The following is a 22,887-nucleotide window of genomic DNA, read 5'->3' on the forward strand; positions in this document are numbered from 1 at the left end:
TGCTCTAGCACCAATAGAAAAAAAGGGGGAAAAAGGGGGGAAAAATTGTGAAAAAAAACCTTTTTGCCTTTGACCTTACAAACTTGGTTTATAGTTCATAGGCTTTGGTTGTTTGCAGGATTTGTTCCTGATTTTTTTCAGAATTTTAACACCCACCCCCTTTGGATTATCATGAAAAATCATTTTCCCCCATAGGGACCCATGTTAAAAAATTTAACCCCAATTAGCACCCAGATAGAGTAATTAACATGTCATTTCCTTAAAGGGTTACATCAGATTAATCCCATTGGTCAATTAGATTATCATCATCTTAATCTTCAAACGGTTTTTAGATCAGTTTAGATTAACCCATAATCTTATCAGTTTTAATCTATTTGTTTAATTGATCACTTCATTTTAATTTGTTCCCTCTAAATAAAATCATGAGTCTTTTGTACGACTTAATTGAAACCCGCCTCATCATTAGTGAAACCATAACCGACCCTGAACGGAGAAGTTTTGTGACCAACTTCCTCGAAAGGGTTTCACGGGTAATCGATGATGTCGAGGAAATGGAAATTGAGTTGGGTGTTCCTTCACCACCACCACCACAATCAGTATCATCTCCACCACCACCGCCACCATCACCAGTTCCTTCTACATCATCATCATCATCCCTTGGTGATCTCTCAATCTTTACAGATTCATCTGTAAATAAACAGATAGAAACAATTAGTGATGCTCTGATGAGCATGAATTCTCTTCTTACCATCCTTGTTCAGGATAATAAATCCATAAATGAAAAACTTAACATGTTGGACTTAAGAGTCCGTGATAATGTTAACATCTCCGAAGTGTGTGGAGGAATGCCAGGACATAACCCGCCGGCAACGAGCTCAACATTTGGCCCTGGTCGAATTTCTTAACACCATACGTGAGGATATGGTAAATCGGGCTCAATTCGCCTACGAAAACAACCGATCGGAATTTTCATCTTTAAAAGAATTGGTCATTACCTTCGATCGGTGCAACGATTACCTCCTGAAAGAGTTGAACCGATTGGCCGGTCACCCAAATATTTAGTCTTTGGTTTAGCAATTTGCTGAATTACGTTTTTTTTATCATTCCTTTAATTGCTCAATAAAACAAAAAGTTTGTAATTTAAGTGCAAAATTACATCATCAAAAAATAAGATTAAATAAATGTAAACGTTTGCAAAAATTACTCATACCAATAACAAAATTAATTAACGAGAAAAAAAGTTGCAAAAAGAAAGAGAAATAAAATTCACTTTAATTGAGTTAAAATCAGAAAAAAATTTCACCCAAATCGGGTTAAAATTGTTACCACCGGAAGTGGGTGATGCACCCGGAAGATACTTCCACCCACTGGCAGAAGTTCCCACCGGAAGTCTTGGTTGCAACCACTTTGGTCAGTTTCTCCCACTTCCGGGAGAAAATCCAGTTTCCGGGTGCATCATCCGATTTCTTTACTACTGTTACAACCCTTATCTTGATTCTATCGACAATTTATTGATAACAATTAAAACAAATTACATCTACTCATTAACTTTTTTTTCATTAAAATTCAACTACGTTAACAAGTTACTACATTAAAAAGTATAACCATCGCCAAGTATCAGCTTGAAAATGTTACCTTTATTGTTAAGTGTTTGTTTGGTGATTATTTCTGGTAATTCAGGTAAGCTTATATTAAACTTAGCTAATTGTTAGCAATTGATTAATATTTCAATCAAATTATTCTCTCAGCTACAATTACTTCATTGATGGACTTACCGTTGAATTTACCAAAGGGTAATTACATTATTGATGCAACGTTAAAAGACTTGGTAAATATTAATCAATGTTTTAATCTGGAAATTGAAACTATTACTAAATTAATTGATTGTTATAATTAACAGAGCAATGGAGATAAATACTTTATGAAAGAGTTTATTTCATCCAAATCAACAATTAACGGAATGATTGTAGTTGATTCACCTAAAAATACATTCAATGTTTATTACAATATGACGGACGGAAACGGAAAGGACAGTGATGAGCGTAAAGTGATTATGGGTAAATTTTTTAAATTAATTATCACTTCTTGTTAAATTGAAAGTAATTGTTGACTTTTTTTTCGGTAAGGTATCGATTGTTCATTATACAAATTGTCGAGCTCTCAACTCTTGCCTGGGATCAATAAGCGATTGACGAGTTTGTTAGTAGCCATGGGACCATCGATACTTTATCGTCTCGGACATAGTTCACTAATTAGGGTAACGTTAAATATCAAGTCAATAACAAAATTTTACAATCTAATGATTTTATTTTCAATCTAATCAACAAATCAGGAAAAGAGTGACAATGAAAATGTGAGAGGTAAGATAATGAAAAGTTTCACAGCCGATATCAACGATAAATTGAATATCACTTATTATTACAAATGTAAGTTAATTATCACCTCTTGGTGTTTGATTATTATCTTTGATTAAATTTCAATTTTTGCTCACATTCACCTTATCAAATCAGCTAATTTGGATAAAAAATCAGGTCTACAAGCACCGAGTCGAATTGCTTTCAGTGGGAGTGACCCATCATCTATACTTGATTCAATGAACGAGGATTTAATTTTGGACATTTACTATCAAAAGTCAGACTCGACTAAAGATTTATCAAAAACTGTCAACGTAAGATAATTTGTTAAGAAGCTCTTCTCCAGTCAACTTATCAATCGCCTTTGTTTCACAGCCACTTCCAGGAATCGGCTGTTCAACTTACTATGAAGATACGTTACCTTTACCAACATTGAATTCCCATCTTGTCCATTTCATACTTTCGGAAACAATTACTGGTGCAACAACTACTAAAAGTATCAGCGAGGTAAGAGATCAGCTTGAATATTTAAAGATTTGATAACAATAGTTAACCCTCACAACTATTAATAGATACATGCCAATGATAAGCTAAAATTGATGCGTTTGAAAACATCACCTCTTGGCGTTGAAATGGAAGCTCTTTATGACTATTCCCTCGGAATAGTTAATATATTTCAAGATGGAGGATCTTGTAACATCTCGATAGCTGAAAAAACATCACCCGGTGTTGACCAATTGACAAATCAGTTTAGTTTAAAAACATTACTTCTGCTGGATGGACATTACAGGTATTTAGGTGAAATGGTCCTTGTAAGTAAAAGATACTAGTCAATCTTCAACGATTAATTTATAATCATGAATGTTTTCTGTTTCCTTTCTCAGGAAAATCGACCTGGATTCGCGGTGAAAGCATGGGAATCGATTCGGTATAACACTATCACTAATAACGATAAATACGATAAGGTTGTGGTTACTCAATATTTCACTGAAACTGTAAGTTAAACCAAGGTTAATTCATTAAACTATTAATAGTTTTAATAAGAACTAAATTTAATTTGATTTTCTGAATTTTGAAAAGTTTATTTAATAATTTGCTTTTCTCTCGACCTTTTAGACTAGCAAAGTTGCTTTTAATGGATACCTGATTGTTGCAACGATAATTAATTGCTACAGATTAGACACCAAGGTAATTATTTTTACCAAAAATTTGATTTAAAAATCTAATTGATTATTATTATAAATACATACGACAAACTAATACTTTCTCTTAATTAATATTGATTAGCAAAAATTACAACTCGTTGAAGTTATTCAGAGAGATTACTTGGATTTCCGAGTTGTAGAATCTGAATCCAAATTTCATGATAAGTTTTCATTGGCTGGATGTAAATACTTCACTGGTGACAAGACACTTACCTTTCAACTAGGATGCCAAGGTAATATTATTAATACATTCGTTGATGAAATGTCAAATCAATAAAAACTTTCATAATTTAATCTAATTTTTAGCACCGAACTGTATGAAGTTCGCTGAAGATAACGTGTACGCATTAAAAGAGCACTTCAGACAGTCCCTACTTATCAACTATGACCTTAGTCCATTGAGAATAATTGAAATGGCCGTTACTTTCAGTACTTTGACGATTGATATCAGAATCGATTTTCTTGAAGCACCAAATCTACTAGGTGAATAAATTATAACCCAACTAATATTTTCGCTTCCCACTGACCGAAAATTCATTCTCTTTCGTATCAGATGTATTCTCACCCAAAACTTACTCTGTTAGCGATAATACTTTTAAGTCACTGTCACGAACAGTCAAAACTGCAGGAGAAATTGACTGTCTAAGCATTTTATCAACTGATTATTCTGATTTCGAGTGAGTTTAATAATGGTAACTTTTATTAGATTGAATTGATTTTCTTATTGTTTTATATTGCAAAAAGTATTGTGCTCTTCTGTCCAACGATTAATATTTGTGGTATCATGAAAGGAATCGAAAATGTCAAAGAAGATGATAAAAAAGGTCAAGCCTGTCAAGTGTTCCAAATACCATTACACAATTTAAATCGAATGGTTCATGAAATAACAAACAAAGATCTTCAATCCCGTTTACTTCGAGATACAGCTTACAAAACAGTCTCATTGACTGATAGATTCTGGAGTAGGTTTTATATCGAACTTTTTTGTCTTAATTTCTAACCATTTTATCCTTTTTCTTCAGAACCAGTCGATTACAAAGTAATTGATATTATTGATGAAACTCGAGATCAAACTGATCATTCAGGAAATCTTTTTCGCCTTTCTCATTCTGACGAAAAGTTGAGAGCCAACGATCCAAATGTTGCTGTGGCTGCGAACGTGAAAACATTTTCTGACTGTTATCGAAATTGCAAAACTCAGATGAATTAGAATGTCGAACTTTTCTTATTGTTCTGGAGAGAAAACAAGTGAATGTTTAGTTACGAATATGACCCCGCAAAAAGCTCCAATTGATCTGGCCAAGAGTGACTCAAACTGCGCAGTTTATACCAAAAACAATTTACTCGATTACTCAGTGATCAGAAATCGCCAATTCAAATCATTATCTTCGATTCCACTAGAATTGAATGTCTATCAATGTGCCTCAGAATGTAGTTCAGATGAAAACTGTGTCTCATTCCAAAGTTGTGGCACGACTTGTACCATGGGTGGATTTTATACCGATTCGGGCACCGAATATGATTCTGACTGCGAAATTTACATTCGTAAGTCTAATTAGTGGAAGGGTTAGAAAAAATGAACAATTATTAATATGACTATTGTTTTCTTATTTTCTTTAGCTAAAGTTTCGAATATGTATCAGCCCACAGGAAGAAAACTTGTATCGGAAACTTTTCACGTCGAATTCAATTTAAATTACAGCTTTTCTCAGTAACTTTCGCCGAGTTCTCAACTAATTAGTCGAGTTCCCATTTGGTTTCGTCAATCCGACAGAGGGCAGAGTTTTTTTCAATTAGTTCTCAGTGAGTTTCGCAGATTCTCAGATCATTTAGTCAAGTTCTCGATGAGTTTAGTCTATTCGCTTTTACATTGAGTAGAAAATTAAACTTTTTGATTAAAATTCATTTTTTAATTTTTTCTTTAAATTTTCATTGAATAATTGCTCAGATTTTTATGTTATTATTGTTGAGTTTTGATCAATTTTCGAATACGATTCACATTTGAAAATAGCAAAAAGATCTAAGAAAAGGGATGAGAAGAATCGCATTCGAAAACTGATCAAGTCTTGAGTAATAAAAATTTAAAGAAAAAATTAAAAAATGAATTTTAATCAAAAAGTTTAATTTTCTACTCAATGTAAAAGCGAATAGACTAAACTCATCGAGAACTTGACTAAATGATCTGAGAATCTGCGAAACTCACTGAGAACTAATTGAAAAAAACTCTGCCCTCTGTCGGATTGACGAAACCAAATGGGAACTCGACTAATTAGTTGAGAACTCGGCGAAAGTTACTGAGAAAAGCTGTATGATCAATGTGCCGCTTTATGTTACAGTTGGACTGATGATTTGGACTCTTGTCAATCGTTCAACTTCTGTCCAACAGGTCGATCGACAAGTACTTGTTCATTATCGAAATACTCGGTCAAAGATTCGAAGACTGCAACCACAGATGCGACGAATTGTTCCAATTACGAACTAGTTAAGAACTCGAATAAGAAAAGACAACCAGCTCCCACCGAAAAAAAAGGTACCAGCGGATCAGCAGCATTTGGAATAATTTTGATCTTCATAGCCACTGGTTTCTTATTCGGTATTGGACTTCCGATTGCATATTTGAAGATGAAAACATTATCAAGTCGAATTGCTCAAGGTACGTGGAACGAGCAAAGTTTCACTTGGGAGCGACAAGTGAACGATGAAGAGCCTGAAGCTGATGGCTACTCTGACTACAAAAGCAATTTGTAGTATTGGTTTGACCTTAGTCACTAAATGATTCGAAATTCAAGTGTTAAAATCACAATCAAAATGGAATAAATTAAATATTTTTTACAAATTATTGATAATCACGAAATAAACTCCATTATTATAATAAACTTTTCGGGCGTTTGTTCAATCATTTAATCACCAATGAATTTGAAATCTATTTATTGAAGATAATCAGTCATGTACTTATATTTTGCATTAATTATTGTAGTGATTACGAAAAACAATTTAATTATTTAAATAATTACCATTATCAGAATGTATCGTAAATTTTGCGAATTTAATTCGTCAACATATTCACCTAATCCAGCAAAAACAATTGAATCAAGATTAAAGAAGATTAGTTAGACGATTAGTAGTGATTAATGAAAACAAATAATAAAAATTTCCCTTTTCATCACCTTCAAGTTACATTAATTATCGAAATGCCTGTAAAGATAAATCTCTCTAGTAGTCTCTTCATTTATCCAATCAAATTCCGTTATACCAGCATCCCATTCATGAAATAACCTAATTGCCTCTCTAATGTCACCTTCATTGGACTCAGAAAATTGGTGAGGTTTGGGAAAATTGTGACTTTATGGAAATCTATTAATCTATTAATCTTTAATTGTAGAGGGAAAAATGATTTTTGTTTGCTCTTTGGAGTCTTGTTTTCAACACCAAATGGCCCCTCCACCCACCTTACTATCCCATGTTTAGTAACTTTGGCTCTCTCTAATAATAATAGTTTTTTTATTTTGTTATAATAGTTTAGTTAGGATAAACTCAACTACAATGTAAATTACTGGTTGATTGTATAATCTAAGCACAATTAATTAATTTTCTCTGAAACAAATCACTATCACTATTATCACTAAATTGATCTAAAACACTTTGATTGTGAAAAGGTGGGATAATGTAATGGTAAATGTAAAAATGTATCAATAATAATGATAATTGAAAGATTGTAATTATTTTCTCTTTAATCAAATGGGAAAATCAAAGAGTTTGTCAGATAATAGAGGGAACAACAAGAGAGATGCACTTGCCTTTTCTATTTATAATTATTAATTATCACTTTTCACTCTGTTAGTCTATTGATTGGACCAAATATCATCAACATATTTGAACTATTCCTTTTCTAATTATCGGTCAACAAAATCAGCATTTGTTTCACGATTAACTCCCTCTGATTCATATTATAAATCCCGGATTAATATAAACGAAGACCACAGTATCAACCAAGAGTCAATTGTTTCAAGTCTACTTGTTGAATTCATCACCAGTAAATAGAACTTCTTTAATTGAATCATTTTCTTTATTTCAACTATCAAATTAGGTTATTTAGATAATTTGGTTTTTATTAATTTTTTTTTGTTATTCCTGATAAAAGTCCGACATTAAGTTGATTGATTAACTTTGACGAATCAGAATCTACTAAATTAACTAAATTTACATTTATTGATTTGAATCATCATATTAATAATTGTGTTGATTGTTATGACTGTTACCAAGTTTTCTAAGTTCCATTGATCACATTGATCGTGATTGTAACTTATAATTGTGAAAAAATTTTGTCCGATTGATATTAAATTGCAATTTGATTGTCATGTTGATCAATCAAGAATTTTCTGAGAAACGAGGTTGATGTTGGAATAGCTATCAAGGTAAATAATCAAATCATCTCATCTTTTATTTGCCTCTCTCTTCAAAATTTGAATACCTGATTGTTATTTTCCAAGTGATTATCAAAGTTTTGTGATTTAGAAGCTTGATAATGGAAAATGGTATAACAATTAAATTGATCCGATTAAGAGGATCTAGATTTTCGAATGAAATTGCAAGTATTGATGTCGAAGTGATTGGATCGGACCATGAGCAAGTTCGAGTCCGTTTTATTGATGCCAATTGGTTTGAAGTTCCAATGCCTTTTCCAAATACATCACAAATCGATACAATTGATTCACCACTTTACACAATTAAGATTAATCAAAATTCAATTTTACAAGTTAATCGAGCATCAACTGGTTCAGCAATTTGATAACTGATATTTTTGATGAGACTCGAGACCAAACTGATCATTCAGGAAATCTATTTCACCTTTCTCAATCTGGAGAGAAGTTAATTGACAATTGCTCAATAAACCTCATAACCTTTTTGTTATTCATTGAATTAATTAATCACCAATTCATGTAAGTTTGAAATCATTTTCTATTGAAGATAAACAGTCAAATCTTTTCATTACATTGAATCCTAGGTTATGCTATAATCGAGTTTATTAAAATCAATTTTTTTTTATTAATAGTGGTTCTATCAATCTTATTTTTCCAAGTTCCAAGCAAATTGAATTTATAATACAATCAATCATCTAGTTTACTGGGAGAGAATCGGTATTATTATTACTACTATGTATCCATAATAGAAAGGTGATTAGTTTAAATTGTTAAATTGTAAGAAATTGGTCCAATTCTTCAGAAATTAAAACATGGAAGGTTCTAATGGTTCGAAATGTAATGTTAATAATTCGATTATTCTCATTAGTTTTATGTTCCCATCTAAATGGGTATTCTCATCCTTACCTAAATGGTTCCTAATATTCACGATCGGTATCACCAGTTCAACCGAATTGATTTCTTGGGCATTTGATTGGTATGGCTTTTACGTATCGAACGGACTACTTTCGCTTCGGTCAATACGTAGAGTGATTCTGTTTCTCACAATATGCTTGCAATCAGGAAATATGTTCTTTTTGAACTGGTCAAATTTTCGTGATTACTTTCGTTATCTAAGTGATCTCAGTCTCGATAAAAATTCTGATTCTGTTTTGATGATAAAACGAAAACGTCGAATAAAATATATCACTCTGAGCATATTGATGATTTCTTACAATATCCTCACTTTATTTGTTCCAAAAAATTCTGATAGTACAGTTATAAGCTTGTCATGGACTCTTCGCTATTTTCTTCAGCTTTTTTCCTGTCTTGGCAATCTATTCTTACTGAACATAGTCATTGATTCTTGTATCTGTTTGGAAGCCGCTTTCGACTCGATAAATACTATGATTAAAAACTTTTCTCGTCATGAAACACCGACAATTATGTTACAACAGTTGAAAAAGATTCGATCTGATTACAGTTACGCCGTTTTAGCTTCTCAGTCAATCGAAAAATTTGCTCGATATTTCATAACCGTATCATATATAAATTGCGGAGTCTTTGGGGTTGTAAATGCTGTATTCGCCTTTGGTCATGTAAAAAATGTCATTTGGATTCTTTTTATGGTGACTGATTCCATCTTAGTCGCCTACCTTACAGTTCGACTTGTTTCGATCAATCAAATTGCGACTTATGGATTAGAAGATTTATACAATATCTCTTTCTCATTAAGAACTCAACAATTACAATACGAGGTAAATGTCACTAAGAGAATAAATTGATTCAGTAGTAAACTATTTCTTTTCCATTTACTAAACTAGAATGATACTCTAATTAATCGAATGCTTTGGAAAAATGTTGGCTTCACCTTTGGAAATTTATTCGTAATTAACACCAATTTTATCACTTCAATGTTCACATTGACACTAACACTAAGCATTACTCTTGCTAATTTCCTTTACCAATGATTGCCCATTAAAATAAGGAAAAGTTCCAAACTAAAGCATTTTCTCTGTCAAATTGCGAAAAAAAATTCTGACCTGATGAAAGGTCAATACTAAGAATATTTGATTGTTACGTCCCACATAACCTCTCAATCTTTGATCCATAGAAGTTATCCAATAATAGTCCAATCAACCCATTTTCATTAAGTAATTATCATTGTTGAAACCATTTCATCCAATATCTGTAAACTCAGTTTTTTATCATCTAAGTTTGGAACATGAGAAAATTGCTTTTAGTTGCAAAAGACAAATAACGAGTCAAAGGTTTGAAGATTTTCACCTTGATAAACTCAAGTAATGGTCAAAGTTTCAAATGGACAACGAAAGTATTAGATGAGCAATCAGAAATTAATAAATGCTAAGTTGATCGACTCTCAATCGGCAAATATGAAAATGGAATTGGTGTTTCAATGGTTTCTTTTGAACTTTTCCCTCTCAAATGGTCAACTTTCGTTGGTCATCAACAATGTTATTATTTATTTGTGCTCTTATAATCAATTAAATCCATTATCCATTAATCTAAACCTTGAATCGTTATAATAAAATTGACCTTCAATGATTAGAACGTAGCTTAATTTTGTTCATCTATCGCTAATTATCAACACACCTTCAATTAGTATTATGATCTGATTAACTATTTCACTTTAGTTACATTTATTACATGTTATTCACATTAACTAAACTATGGTTAATTAGCTAATCATTATATCATCTCGATTGTTAACTGATTGCGAGTGAGTGATTTGCTTCTCTCTCAATCGAAATGAGGAAACAACTAAGAAGAAATAAATTGTTTACTTGGTTGATATTATTAGACGAGAAAAAGATGTAACAATTAAAACTAATTGTGAAGGAGAACATATTGACTGTTAATTATTTCAAATATTTATACAATTAACTTGATTCCCCAACTTAATCACTTTGGTTCTCACGTCATTATTTCCATAGTTAATTGTCTTTGTCCAACTGTTACGATGTTTTACTGGTTCATATTTTTATTTTCCAGCTTCGTGGTCATGTAAGAATTAATTTTCAATCAGTTAATTGTTGACTCGATCTTCTTTCATTTCTTTTTTCAGCTTCCAGCGTTGGAGATACAACTATTGGAGCAAATTTGATGTTAATGGACCGTTTCCTGTTCCGTTTCTAGGAACATCTTACCTTTACCTATGGAAACCAATTCATGTCGTTGAAAGTGAATTAGTCAAACAATTTGGCTCAATTGTCGGGTAAGAAACTCTTGACCCACTCAATATGTCGATAAACTGTCAACAATTCATATATCATTAATAATTACATCATATTAGATATCTGATTAGTTTATTTGTTCTTAATTTTTGTTGAATTAGACTTTATGAATCTCAACCAGTTATTGATGGTCAGTGATGAAGAAAGATTAAACTTCTCAAAGTGTTAGTTTTAATCGTTGATTTTTTTTCGTGGAATTAATTAGTCTTCAACTTATTTTTCCGAAATGGAAATTAATTATCAATTAACTGTTTAACTTAAGATTATTTATCGTCTGTTGAAAATTGGTTTATGACTGTCAACTCAGAGGATTCACTTTTAAATAGTGTTGACAGTTTGATTTTGAATCCCATTCTTCTGACTTGATTTGATTATTTTTCTATTGATCTTCCGTACGTTTAAAATCTTTAATTTTACTTTTAATTTTCAATTGTTTTCCATTTTCTTTGGGGTGGTTCCTCATTTAACTGTTCATTTAATTTAAGCTTTACTAAATTATATTTAGTTTAAAAAAAGAAAACAACTACTAACGATAGAATATGTGGTGGAAGAGCTTTTGAAATTTTCTCTATTCAATGGACTGAACAAGCCAACTTTCTTATTGCTTAAAGGTTTAGGTTATTCTATTATTGTTGCTTCATCTTTAATCAAATTACCGCAACTTTTCAAGATTACTGGTGCTCGTAATTCCGCTGGTATCAATTTCTATGGCCAAGCACTAGAACTGTTTGCCTATTCTCTCAACTGTGGCTACTCTTTTGCTAAAGACTATCCATTTAGTGCCTGGGGTGAATCATTGTTTCTCTTGGTTGAAAATTTTCTCATCTGTCTTGCTGTTCTTTTCTACAACAATCAAAAATTGAGCTGTTTAATTTTCTCATTTCTTTACACTCTAAGGTAAGTTGACATAGAATATTAGCAAAATAAAATGTACACAAATTGGAGACTAATCATTTGGAAAATTGTTTTTCATTTTAGCTTCGGAGGTTTGATGTCTGGTCTAATTCCCATTGATATTTTGTGGTACCTTCAATCATTAAATTTACCTCTAGCAATCGGTGGTAAGATGATCCAAGGAATCAGTAATTACAGAAATGGACACACTGGTCAATGTTCCGCTATCACAGCTACTTGCCTTTTCCTTGGTTGTATCGCTCGGATATTTACCACAATCCAAGAGACAAAAGATAATCTAATGATCGTTAACTTCACCGTTGCATCGATGGCGAACTTTATTCTCGTCTCTCAAATCTTTTACTATTGGGAAAATACTAACAAATTCTTGGCCAAATCAGCCAAGAAAAAGAAGAAGTAAACTAGTTGATGAAAAATCATGAAACAATTAAGTTCCCAGCTCGAAGCAAATTGAAACAATTATTAAAAACAATTAACTGTCATCATTACAATGAATTCAATAAGGAAACAAAACTCAAAATCTGAGTCCATTTTGTATATCAAAGTAAAACAAGAAACACAAAAAAAGTTACTTAATCAGTTGCTTAGTAAATTTTGAGTACATGAAGATAAAAGTGCAACAATTACAAGTTTTTCTTATTACTAAATTAAATCTCTCATTTTGGATAAATTTTATTTTCTTAGCTAATTTTTTTTTTCTTTCAATTTGGTTCAGTCTTTTTTGTATCTTTTTCTTCATTCAATTAATTAGTTGAGAAAAAGATTCATTAACGATTTAATCGTTAAAACTAAAATAATTGATGAGTAATTAAATATTTAGAGTTGATCAAAAATATGGATGGAAAGTAATCAAAAGAGGAAATGGAAAAAGTGTCAAGTAGATGATTAAAGAAGATAAACAATTATGTTTCTTATCGTCTTCTCTTAACAGCTGATTACTTATCGCCTTAATTAGTAACATTATAAATATTGTGATGGACATTTTCAATTAATCAAATGATGTGACTGATTTTTTTTTGAGTTTTCCTGTGTAAGTTTTTTTTTCAGGCTTTAGGGTGAATATGAAGATGATGAATTTTAGATTTTCATGAAATGGTTGAACAAAAAAAAACAATCAATATCAAAAACATGAAAACTAAACGTAAATGAGGTTAATTTGGTTTGGTGAACAATAATTAATTGTTACTGTTATGTTTCCATGCCTGAAGATGTAGCATCATTAGAAGCTGTTGTGATCACTTGTGTAAGGTTAATGTTGCTACTTGTTGTTGAGTTAATTACTGATTGATTTACAATCATTGAGTTGTTGGTTGATTGGTTTACTAGTTGAAAATTGTCAAGGTGACTATCAACTTCTGATTCATTCATAGTTTGATCGGTCATCATTAGGGAGGGTTGACCATCTTCTTTAATCTCATCATCAGGTGAGAAGATAACGTCAATAATTGATTGGGGTAAATGAGATCTCTGGGTATCCGTGAAGGAGGAAACATGTTCCTGAAGAGTGGGCTTAAAGTCAGGAGCATTTCGAAAAACGGTTCTTAATTGAGGAGCTGGAAGTTGTAATAGAACTTGAAAACTTTGAGGTTTTGTTCGTTGACAACATTTGATAAAACCTTCCCAAACTTTTTTCTGATTCCAAACTTGCTTAAGTATAAGTCTTTGTAATATATTCATGACAAAACCTAAAAGACGAGGATGGAGGGACAGAGATTGTATCACGGTTCTCATTAGGAGAGTGGGGAGCGGATTTTGCTCCATTAGTAATTGCATCACAACAGCTAATACTTCAGCAGTGTAAATATGTTTCTCGGCAAAGCATAAACCAATAGCTAAAATAGAATAATAAAAGAAACGGAATGAAAAAGAAATTAAAAGAAACAATTAGATTATTATAAATTAGACGAAGGTCATAATTTCGTTCCGGTTTCCTTAGGAAAAGAAATCAAATTTTGCAGTTCGGTTCATGGGAATACCTTTCATCACGGTTTTCATATCACATTTTGAAGGGTCAATATTATGTAAAGCGACTAAAAGATCAGCAGCAGTTAAAGGACTTTGGTAGTTTTGTCCAGATTCAACTAAAGAAAAAGAGAAAGATTAATGTTTAAAATTTGAATTGAATAAAAGTTCCAGGAATATGTAAAAATTACCCTGAGTTCCTAAAAGCCTATTGAAAACTTCTTTGACTACTAGTTGATTGAGTTTAATTAGTTTAGGCAGTGCGGCGATCACTTCTCTCTTGGATAGACCATTAAGAACAGGAATGAGAAATCTAACATCAGGCACTCGTTTATGGTAAAGATCACGAACACGCGAGACCAGTTCAGCACTTGGAGGTTGTTTGTCTGTTAAAACGTGAATAATTCGGGTTACAAGAGTTTCCGCTCCTTTGGGACAAGTCTCGACAAGAAGAAGTAGTTCCGGCGAGTCCATTCCCATTCCTTTAACGGGTGTATCAAGAACTCGAAGTATTACTCGTTTAATGTCCGGAATTGTGGACACATAAACTAGTGCAAGGTCGTGCATTAATTTATGATTATTGGGAAGTAAACAGAGATAGGGAAGTAGAAATATTTTGATGACATCTTCCGTCCATGTGGACTCGGGTTCTCCTGGCGATGGGTCTAATAGTCTTCTAAGTTTTTCCAGAGAAAATTTCTCGATTGGTTCTTTAATATCAGTTCCATAAGTTTCGTGGAGATATTTTATCACCTTGACTGCTTGTGATCTAACCTCAGGTTTATCGACAAGAATGGAAAGATTAAGCAAAACCGATAAGGTTAAAGGTCGTAGTTTGACCTTTTTCTCGATTAGTGTTTGAAGAATTGAAAATCCTAATGTTACTCCATTGTAACTCGTCTCTCGAGTGATCATCTCCTCTAATTGATTGATTACTTCGGGTGTCAGAAGAGGAACTTCAAAGAAAAATCTCGGTAAAAAGTGATCTCGATCTCTAACATCAACACGTCCGATCATCTCTTTCATCACGGATGATAAACATTTCTCATAATGAGATAAATTTCCACCATTCTTTTTAGCGACAACATACTCATTGTAGACAAGATTAAAAAGAAGTTCAACTCGATTACGAATATCTTCAAATGCATACGTACGAACCAAAGTTGCCACGTTAAAAGAATGATCATGAAATTCGGTTGAAAGTAGAGTTAAAATTTTGTTTCGACTTTCAAGGTGAGATGGACATGTGATTTGTTTCCGTTCTTCAGCTTGAATAATTCGACTCACAGAATCGGCAATCATTCTTACTTTCATATCATCTGAAAGTTCGGTTGTTGTCTCTTCAAAATTCAACTGTTTCACCTTAACCGATCCACCCAAAGTTTTACCGGTGGGCATTAGTTTCTTAACCTTATTCTGATTATTAACATGTTGTGCTTGTTCTTGTTTCTTTGCTTCCTGAGCAATCCCACGACTTACCAGTGTCGCTATTTTCTGATACTGTTGATCAGTTGAATTTTGGGTCTTCTTTGCTTTAGCCACGGCAGCGGCTTTTTCGACCATCTCTTCAACTCCTTTGCCTGAGAGGGAAAAATAATATACAAAAAGAGAAAAGAAATAAAAATAATTATTGGAAATAATTAGTGAAAATCAGTAAATGAAACTGAATATAAAATCTATGAAAGATAAAATAACATAATAAATATTTGTTGATAAGATTAACTGGTTGCTAAACTATTATCTTAATTGTTATTGATTCTTAAGTATTCGAAAGCCGGAGGTTTGGACTAATGTTTAAATTGTGATGGAAGATAAAATGTTACAAATGTTTGATACTCTTGCTCGAGTTCTAGATAAAAGATTCTGAGAGTGCGACTTTGCTGCGTTTGAAAGTTTTTTTGTTTTCATTGTTGTTTTGGTTTCCCATTGAATTTTAAATTGATTGATCTGCAATTAAAGCTGTTTAAATGGAGAAAATTGTGTAGAAAATTATTATTCTGAAAAAATGATATAAATACTTTACCTATACCAGTTGAGGTGAATTGAGTTGACAGTAAACGGGCAAGATGTTTGATCTGTGAAGGTGTACCGGCAGCGGCGACTGGAGTGTAAGAGGCCTGAAATTGGGCAGGCATGGAATCGGGTAGGGAAAGTAAAGATACTAGGACAAGATCACAGACATTGGCGATATTATTTAAACAGGGGATCAGGTCTTCAGAGGTAATGTCAATGGCTGTATTAGCATCATTTCGAGTAACTTTGGGAGGAGGTAAAGGGGCAACGATTGTAGAGGGTTCAAGCTTTTCTTTAGGGATGTTATTACTATCAACATCCGGTTCCAGTTTAATTTTTTTAGGTTTAGGTTCAATATTGACTTGGTCAACCTTTAATCCTCTTTTTCGAACCTCTTGGAGACATTTGTATACATCTGATTGACCAGCTCCAAGATCATTTAAAAGTTGAATTATTTGTGATTGAAATTGTGTATTAGTTGCTGCTGCTGGATGTTTGAGTAACAGAGTCAATTGTACCTTTAACTGTTTCCGTACCGAAGTTACTTGTGAACTTGCCAAGGTTGGAGGTAAATTAGCATGTAAAGACTCAAGAGCTTGTATAACTTTGGATAGAAAACGATCAGATCGTTGTCTAGCTATTATTACAAGAGTTTGCATGGTGGTCATCAGATTTACACTCGAAATATGAGGTGTTCCATGGAAAATGAGCAACTGTTCAAAAACATAATCAGCTTCTTCTTCCAATTGTTCCAGATTAACCAATTTACAATTTTCTATTGAATCCAAGCTTAATTCCTTTGTCTCTGACCATTGATCACGTTTGGTTTGTGAAATAACTACCATTTCCATAAATTTAATACATTGGGTTCTAACACCATCATTTTCCGAAGCATCAATCAGGCTAAAAATGTACCTTTTAATATTCCCCCAAACTTCATTGGTTTGCTCAAGAATCTCATTAACATTAGCCTTTGAGGCCCATTTAAGAAATTTGGGATACAAAAGAGTCGAAACCTGTATACCTTTTTTAACTACATGGGGACTTGAATCATTAAGAGCATAATGAAGATTAACAATTAATTTGGGGAAAAACTCGGCATCCTTGCTACATGCAGCTTCAATGAAATTTACCATAAATTTTCTAACCTCAACCATTGGATCATTTTGAAAACCAAGAATCTCATCTGTGGAAAGAAAAGAGAAAAGAAAATAGAAGATCCAACAAAAAGATCGAATTAATCAGATACAAAATTGAGAAGACTCAATCGTACAATTTATACCAAATTGATGATGGAAAAAATGGAAGAGAGGAAGAGAGAAATGAACAGGAAGAGAAACAAGGACAGATAGTGAGAGAGAGAGAAAGGCTTACCTAAAAAATTATCCACCAAATCATTATGAATAACATACTCTTGAACTTTACATAAATTGACCACTTTCTCTTTATCAGTTGAAGCTAAAATCGCTTCATTCAAAAGATCAACAACCATGTTGTTTTTGGTCAAAAGATCGTTTGTTGTTGTGGCCATTTTTGTTTGTTAATTCATCAAGAAAGATTTTAATTTAAATAATAAATAGAGAAGAAAAAATATCAACAATCATCTATCGAAAAGAAAACAGGAAATTGAGTTTAGAGAAAAATCCGCTTGGGTCGCACTTTCGAATTTCTATTTTCTCCTCTGTCTTTTTCTCTTTCGTCTCTTTGCCTGACAGATTCATTTTCTTTTCGTGGAAATAGCTCATTCCAACTAAGCTTCTATTTCCACAGCAGATTAATTGTGAACAATTTTTTTTCTCTCTCATTTATTAATTTTATCTCTTTCTTTCTGAAACGTTTTTCTACAATTTTTGTTTATTCTAAATTGTGAATGTTTTCCATTTCTACAGCAAAAATGAGAGAATGACGAATAGAAATGCTACTAAAATCTACCGGAAGAAACTTGTACCACACCCAAATCTATATTTATAAAAAGTGCTCATCAATTCATATTTGGAATATGTAATGAAAGATATTAACATGAATTTGAAGCTTCCATGATTTAGTTCATGGAAATAGTTTAGCAATATGGTAAACATGATGATTAGAATTGAACTGAGTTTATTGCTGAATTTGAAAGGCTTTTAATCAGTCAATTCAATTGGATTGGCCTCTTTGGCCTAACAAGACCTCACAAAGCTACAGGGGAAAATGGCGGCGATGTTATGATAAAGAAAGAAAATTTCTTATTTCCTATCTGATGGTCTTTAATCTGATCAACTGGTTTGAATTAATTAAGATCAACTATTAGTTGTGTAGTGAGATGTTTAATTGTGATGATCCATTTGCTGTCAATTTTATAATTGGTTTGCAATTACTTTTCATATGATGAAATGCTTCAGGTTATTATAGAAATTGAAGTTTTTTCTTCTTCTCTAATATAGAAATTTAAATGAATTTTTCATCCTTTTAATTCTGATAATTGATTAGATTCGGAAGAAAATGAATCAAGTGATATTTCTTTTCGTTTCTCTGTTGTAATAATTTATTTTGTTCTATTCTGTTTATGGTGAATGAGCAGAATTTGATTCTTTTGTAGTTTCGAAACAATTTATTGATTAGTTGATTAAATTTCGTTTATTTTTTATGCAATTTGTTATTTGATGGATGATTTTGTGAGAGAGAAAAACAAAATTGATACAATTACAAAATTTGTGAAGTTATGGTTTTACAAAGATGAATGGAAATGTTTGATTTGTTGACAAAAACGCAAAGAAAAAATGTTAATCCAAATTAATTGTAATTAAAGTGAATGTTTAACATTCACAAGAATTTTTTTTCTTTAACTGATCAGATTTACTAATCACTTGTTCATTGTTAGTTAAAATCACTTGTTTCGATTCAATTGTTGAACTTTGATTAACAATCGTAGGAGTATTTCCATTGATCTCCAATTGATTAGTACGATTATGATTATCCAAAGTTCCCATGATCTAATTAAAGATAATTTTGAAACATAATTAAGTCCATGCAAACGGAAAGAGACAATCAATGAATCAAGAAAAAATCATCAGCTACTAATTACCTCCTTAATCAACAATTTGGTGGCTTCTTTAACTCCAATATTTTCAGCGGCCGAAACATAAAACCAATTAGAAAAACCATTTTCTTTACTGAAACAATCAAGTTTTGATTTATCATTGGCAATTCCAGTTCTGTCAAGTTCACACTAAGGTAGAAAGAAAGAAATTAAAATTAACAAAAGAACATAAATAAAACAATTAACAAGACAATCAAAGCAATAGTAGTAACAATTAAAGGAACTCATATTGTGTCTCTATAATTGATCAACAAGTATTTTCATCACCAAATGAAACTGTCAACAAATTAACTACAGCTGATTGAGAAAGATACAAAGTAGACACTGATGATGATGATGATAGACTTAAATTGATTGTAACAATTTAAATGAAGTAAATTTCTACTCCTCTTTCTCGGGCAACTGTACTTGTATCTTGGGTACACTTGTAATAATAAATATCAAGGATGATGAGGTTGATTCATGATGATTAGTTAACTAAGGGATCATTTGGAGAGGAATGAAAATATTTGGAAGAAAAATAAAAAATGATGATAATCAATGATGATTAAGAGATAACCTTGTTCACCAGTAGTAATGAAGGAACCGGTTGTCCATCTTCCAATGTAACTTTAGAATCAAAATCTTTTTTCCATTTAATTGCAGAATCAAATGAATCCGGATTAGTGGAATCAGTGATCACAAATGAACCCGAAGCACCTTTATAATAGACTCTGGTCAGCGAAGCAAATCTGTCCTGTCCAGCGATGTCCCAAAGTTGCACAATTATCTCAATATCGTCGTTCCAGACAATCTTTTTAAGAGCGAAATCAACACCAATCTGTAATTCAAATATAGAACAATTAACATTGAACAGACAAAGAGAAAAAACAAAACAAAACTAATTAGAGCAAAAGATGAAGCAGAAGAAGAGATTAACAATTAGATTTACAATTAATCACCACAGAGAAAAACAAAAAAAACAAAATGTCTCCAACTCTATAATGGTTATGTAATCCTTTTTGAAGACAAAGGCCTAAGGCTTAACACACCCAAGGGGCGAATGAAAGTTAATTTGGATGGACTGATTTTCACAGATTTAAATTGTAATCAGTGTAATTAATTGGTGATTTACTTACTGTTGCTCTATATTGTTGTGAAAATAAATTGTGAACATAACGTTTAATTATACTGGTCTTTCCAACGGAAACTTCACCAATTACCAATATTTTGAATATTTTTTGTTCTCTAGGTTTTTCTTGATAAACAATTGATTGTTCATTTGTTGATTCCAATGGTTTTTTAGGTGTTGGTAAACGATGAATTGGCTAATTAATTGTAAACAATAATCAACAATTAAGTAAATTGTGTAAATTAAAAAAGAAAAGAACAAAGAAAAAGAGAAAAAAATGAAAATGAAATTAGAAAAACGAAAACAAAACAAATTAAGTGAACACATTGAGACGAAGGTTTCACTTTGTGTCAATAGAAGGAGACATTGGAATATCAGTTGATTACTTTTTCGAACAATTAATTTGGAAAAATTAAAAACGTACCATTACTATTACGATTAAATGAACGACTAATTGTTGGTGGAAAAGTTTAAATAGTTAATAAAGTGATCATTGACAAGTGAATTGGAAAATGAAAATAAACAAAATGAAGAATCAAAAACCAGTCCCATAAACGAGAGTGAGTGAAATTGGATAGGAAAATCCTTGAGAATTTAAATTATCAGAAACTAATTTAGAGAAACTTGTTAATTATCATGATTTAATCTTCAATAGAGAATTTGAATTTCATATCATCTCCCAATTATAAAGTTCAATGTTAACGAAATAATAATATATTGTTGATCTGTTGTAACGTGCTGATGATGAGGGAAACAAGAAAATCAATCACAATCAACTAATTGCGCTCACAATTAGCGAGAGTAACAAAAAGTGGATAAATTTAGGTGAAAATTAAGAATCGTTATCATGACCATTAATTATCTTGGACATTGCTGACCAGGTCAATGGTATATTAGTAAAAACAATCAAGGATCCATTTGTTATCCAATGATAATGATAATTAGATTTGTATTATTAGTTGATAACAATCAAATGAACAAGAAAATGAATTAACAATCAAGAGTCCACCTCATTTTGGGTCATTAAACATGGAGGAGGAAATAAGGATGATTATAAAATATGAATAGAAAAAGGTTAAAAATCAATCATAACAATTTGACCCAATTAACCCAAAAATCTAATAAAACAATTAACACGACAAAAACAACAACAACAAACAATCAAAATGCAATTTAAAGTTACATTTGATAAGTAAATAGTTTGGGTCATTTAGAATCATGATTCTAACTGTAATTGATCAATGAAAACTTTTTAAGGTTAAACAGTAACACTAAATTTTATGTATTAATGATCAAATAGCCTCAGGGTAATTTAATTGATTGTTGGTTTGTTGGTAAATGAAACAACAACCAAAATTCAAGACAAGTTTTATCAACATAACAATCAACTTGCCAAATGGGAATTGAAATGATATCAAATTGGTCAAAAGTGACCATAGGAGAAGAAGAAAAAAATAAGGTCAGTTACTATGAAAGAAAGATGAAGATAAAGATGATAAAGTAGAGAGAGAGAGAGAGAGAGAGATGTGATGATGAAGAAGAAAATAGAATGTGATATTTGCGAGAATGAAGAAACTCTTGTTTTCTTTTCTTCTTCCTTTCGGTTGAACATTCTCAGTTCGAGAATAAGGAAGAAGATAAATGAAGATAAAAGAAAGAGAAACATTTTCATCATCCTTATCTTCATCATTCTCTTTCTTTTCCGGAGTTACTTTTTTATTCATCTTTCTTTCTGCCTCCATCCACAGGGAATGCTCATGAAGATGATAACAACTGAGTATGTCTGATTAATGGAAGAAGAAGAAGAGAAAAAAAATAAAGATGATGAGGATGATGAGAGAGAGAGACTATTGGTATTCCTGAGCTTTTATCATGAAAAACAAATTCTTTGACTCAGAATCATTGAAATAAACAGAATTGAGCTGAAATCTTCACTCAATTTTCTGTTATCATACTTAACCCTCTTATTTTTTTTCCATTGTTACGATAATTCAGTCAATCAAAAGTTATCAGGAAATACATTGTGTCTAAATTACCATCATCATCTCTAACCATCCATAATTAGTAGTCTAAATTATCAACAATCAATAAATTGTAACAACAATCTCGAGGAAAAAAATATCTGGTTCCTTGTTTATGTTATCATTTTATTTTCATCTTATCAAAACAATCTCATTCTATCAGCCATTTAAATATTTGCCTTCCTTATGACAGTTCACCTGAAACTGTCATCATCTTCATCTTCATCATCAACAGTTTCATCTTTATCTCCATCATCATCATCATCATCATCATCTATCAACAGTAACAACGTGCCTATTACATTATCTAATGATACATATGTATTTTCAAGTGATTCCGTGAGTGTTTACATGAATCATTGTTATTAAATTATTTCCATTCATTAAGAGTTAATTTCACACCCAAATAATTAGATAATCATTAACAATTATCCATCCAGGAAATTTGAATAATTTAATTGGAATCAACTTTAAATCAACATTAAACTAAATGTAAATGTTTACTTTCCATCCACAAGTTAAATTATCGAGATTTAAAGTTTGCAGAAATTTTTTCTTCCTCTTGATTAATCA

General features: G+C 31.7%; 5 protein-coding genes across 5 annotated transcripts; 3 read left to right on the top strand and 2 right to left on the bottom strand.

Moving 5' to 3' along the window:
* The first annotated feature begins 1,605 nt into the window (after window positions 1-1,605).
* LOC128389697 (uncharacterized) lies at window positions 1,606-6,422 on the top strand. The gene is made up of 18 exons (XM_053349328.1): window positions 1,606-1,680; window positions 1,749-1,828; window positions 1,901-2,057; window positions 2,127-2,257; window positions 2,333-2,426; window positions 2,511-2,668; window positions 2,730-2,861; window positions 2,927-3,166; window positions 3,239-3,349; window positions 3,471-3,542; window positions 3,642-3,792; window positions 3,866-4,042; window positions 4,113-4,236; window positions 4,304-4,521; window positions 4,582-4,737; window positions 4,820-5,104; window positions 5,180-5,238; window positions 5,864-6,422. The coding sequence occupies exons 1-18, from the start codon at window positions 1,629-1,631 to the stop codon at window positions 6,305-6,307; spliced, it is 2,841 nt and encodes a 946-aa protein (XP_053205303.1). The 5' UTR covers window positions 1,606-1,628; the 3' UTR covers window positions 6,308-6,422.
* A 2,818-nt stretch (window positions 6,423-9,240) lies between these two features.
* Window positions 9,241-9,929, top strand: LOC128389706 (uncharacterized). The gene is made up of 2 exons (XM_053349337.1): window positions 9,241-9,716; window positions 9,783-9,929. The coding sequence occupies exons 1-2, from the start codon at window positions 9,366-9,368 to the stop codon at window positions 9,927-9,929; spliced, it is 498 nt and encodes a 165-aa protein (XP_053205312.1). The 5' UTR covers window positions 9,241-9,365.
* Window positions 9,930-11,319: 1,390 nt separating this feature from the next.
* Window positions 11,320-12,798, top strand: LOC128389714 (mannose-P-dolichol utilization defect 1 protein homolog). The gene is made up of 3 exons (XM_053349348.1): window positions 11,320-11,343; window positions 11,719-12,110; window positions 12,192-12,798. Exons 1-3 carry the CDS (start codon window positions 11,320-11,322, stop codon window positions 12,526-12,528), a joined length of 753 nt encoding a protein of 250 aa, XP_053205323.1. The 3' UTR covers window positions 12,529-12,798.
* Window positions 12,799-13,203: 405 nt separating this feature from the next.
* LOC128389480 (symplekin-like) lies at window positions 13,204-17,727 on the bottom strand. The gene is made up of 5 exons (XM_053349082.1): window positions 17,478-17,727; window positions 16,114-17,289; window positions 14,282-15,670; window positions 14,105-14,209; window positions 13,204-13,960 (listed from the first exon to the last, which is right to left on the bottom strand). Exons 1-5 carry the CDS (start codon window positions 17,632-17,634, stop codon window positions 13,317-13,319), a joined length of 3,471 nt encoding a protein of 1,156 aa, XP_053205057.1. The 5' UTR covers window positions 17,635-17,727; the 3' UTR covers window positions 13,204-13,316.
* A 973-nt stretch (window positions 17,728-18,700) lies between these two features.
* On the bottom strand, window positions 18,701-20,861 carry LOC128389490 (ras-related protein Rab-38-like). Its single transcript, XM_053349093.1, has 5 exons — window positions 20,718-20,861; window positions 20,301-20,489; window positions 19,742-20,002; window positions 19,168-19,311; window positions 18,701-19,075 (listed from the first exon to the last, which is right to left on the bottom strand). The coding sequence occupies exons 1-5, from the start codon at window positions 20,718-20,720 to the stop codon at window positions 18,899-18,901; spliced, it is 774 nt and encodes a 257-aa protein (XP_053205068.1). The 5' UTR covers window positions 20,721-20,861; the 3' UTR covers window positions 18,701-18,898.
* Window positions 20,862-22,887: the final 2,026 nt, after the last annotated feature.

Source organism: Panonychus citri, unplaced genomic scaffold (genome assembly GCF_014898815.1).
Source record: "Panonychus citri isolate SS breed McGregor unplaced genomic scaffold, ASM1489881v1 Contig00009, whole genome shotgun sequence".
Taxonomy (NCBI): domain Eukaryota; kingdom Metazoa; phylum Arthropoda; class Arachnida; order Trombidiformes; family Tetranychidae; genus Panonychus; species Panonychus citri.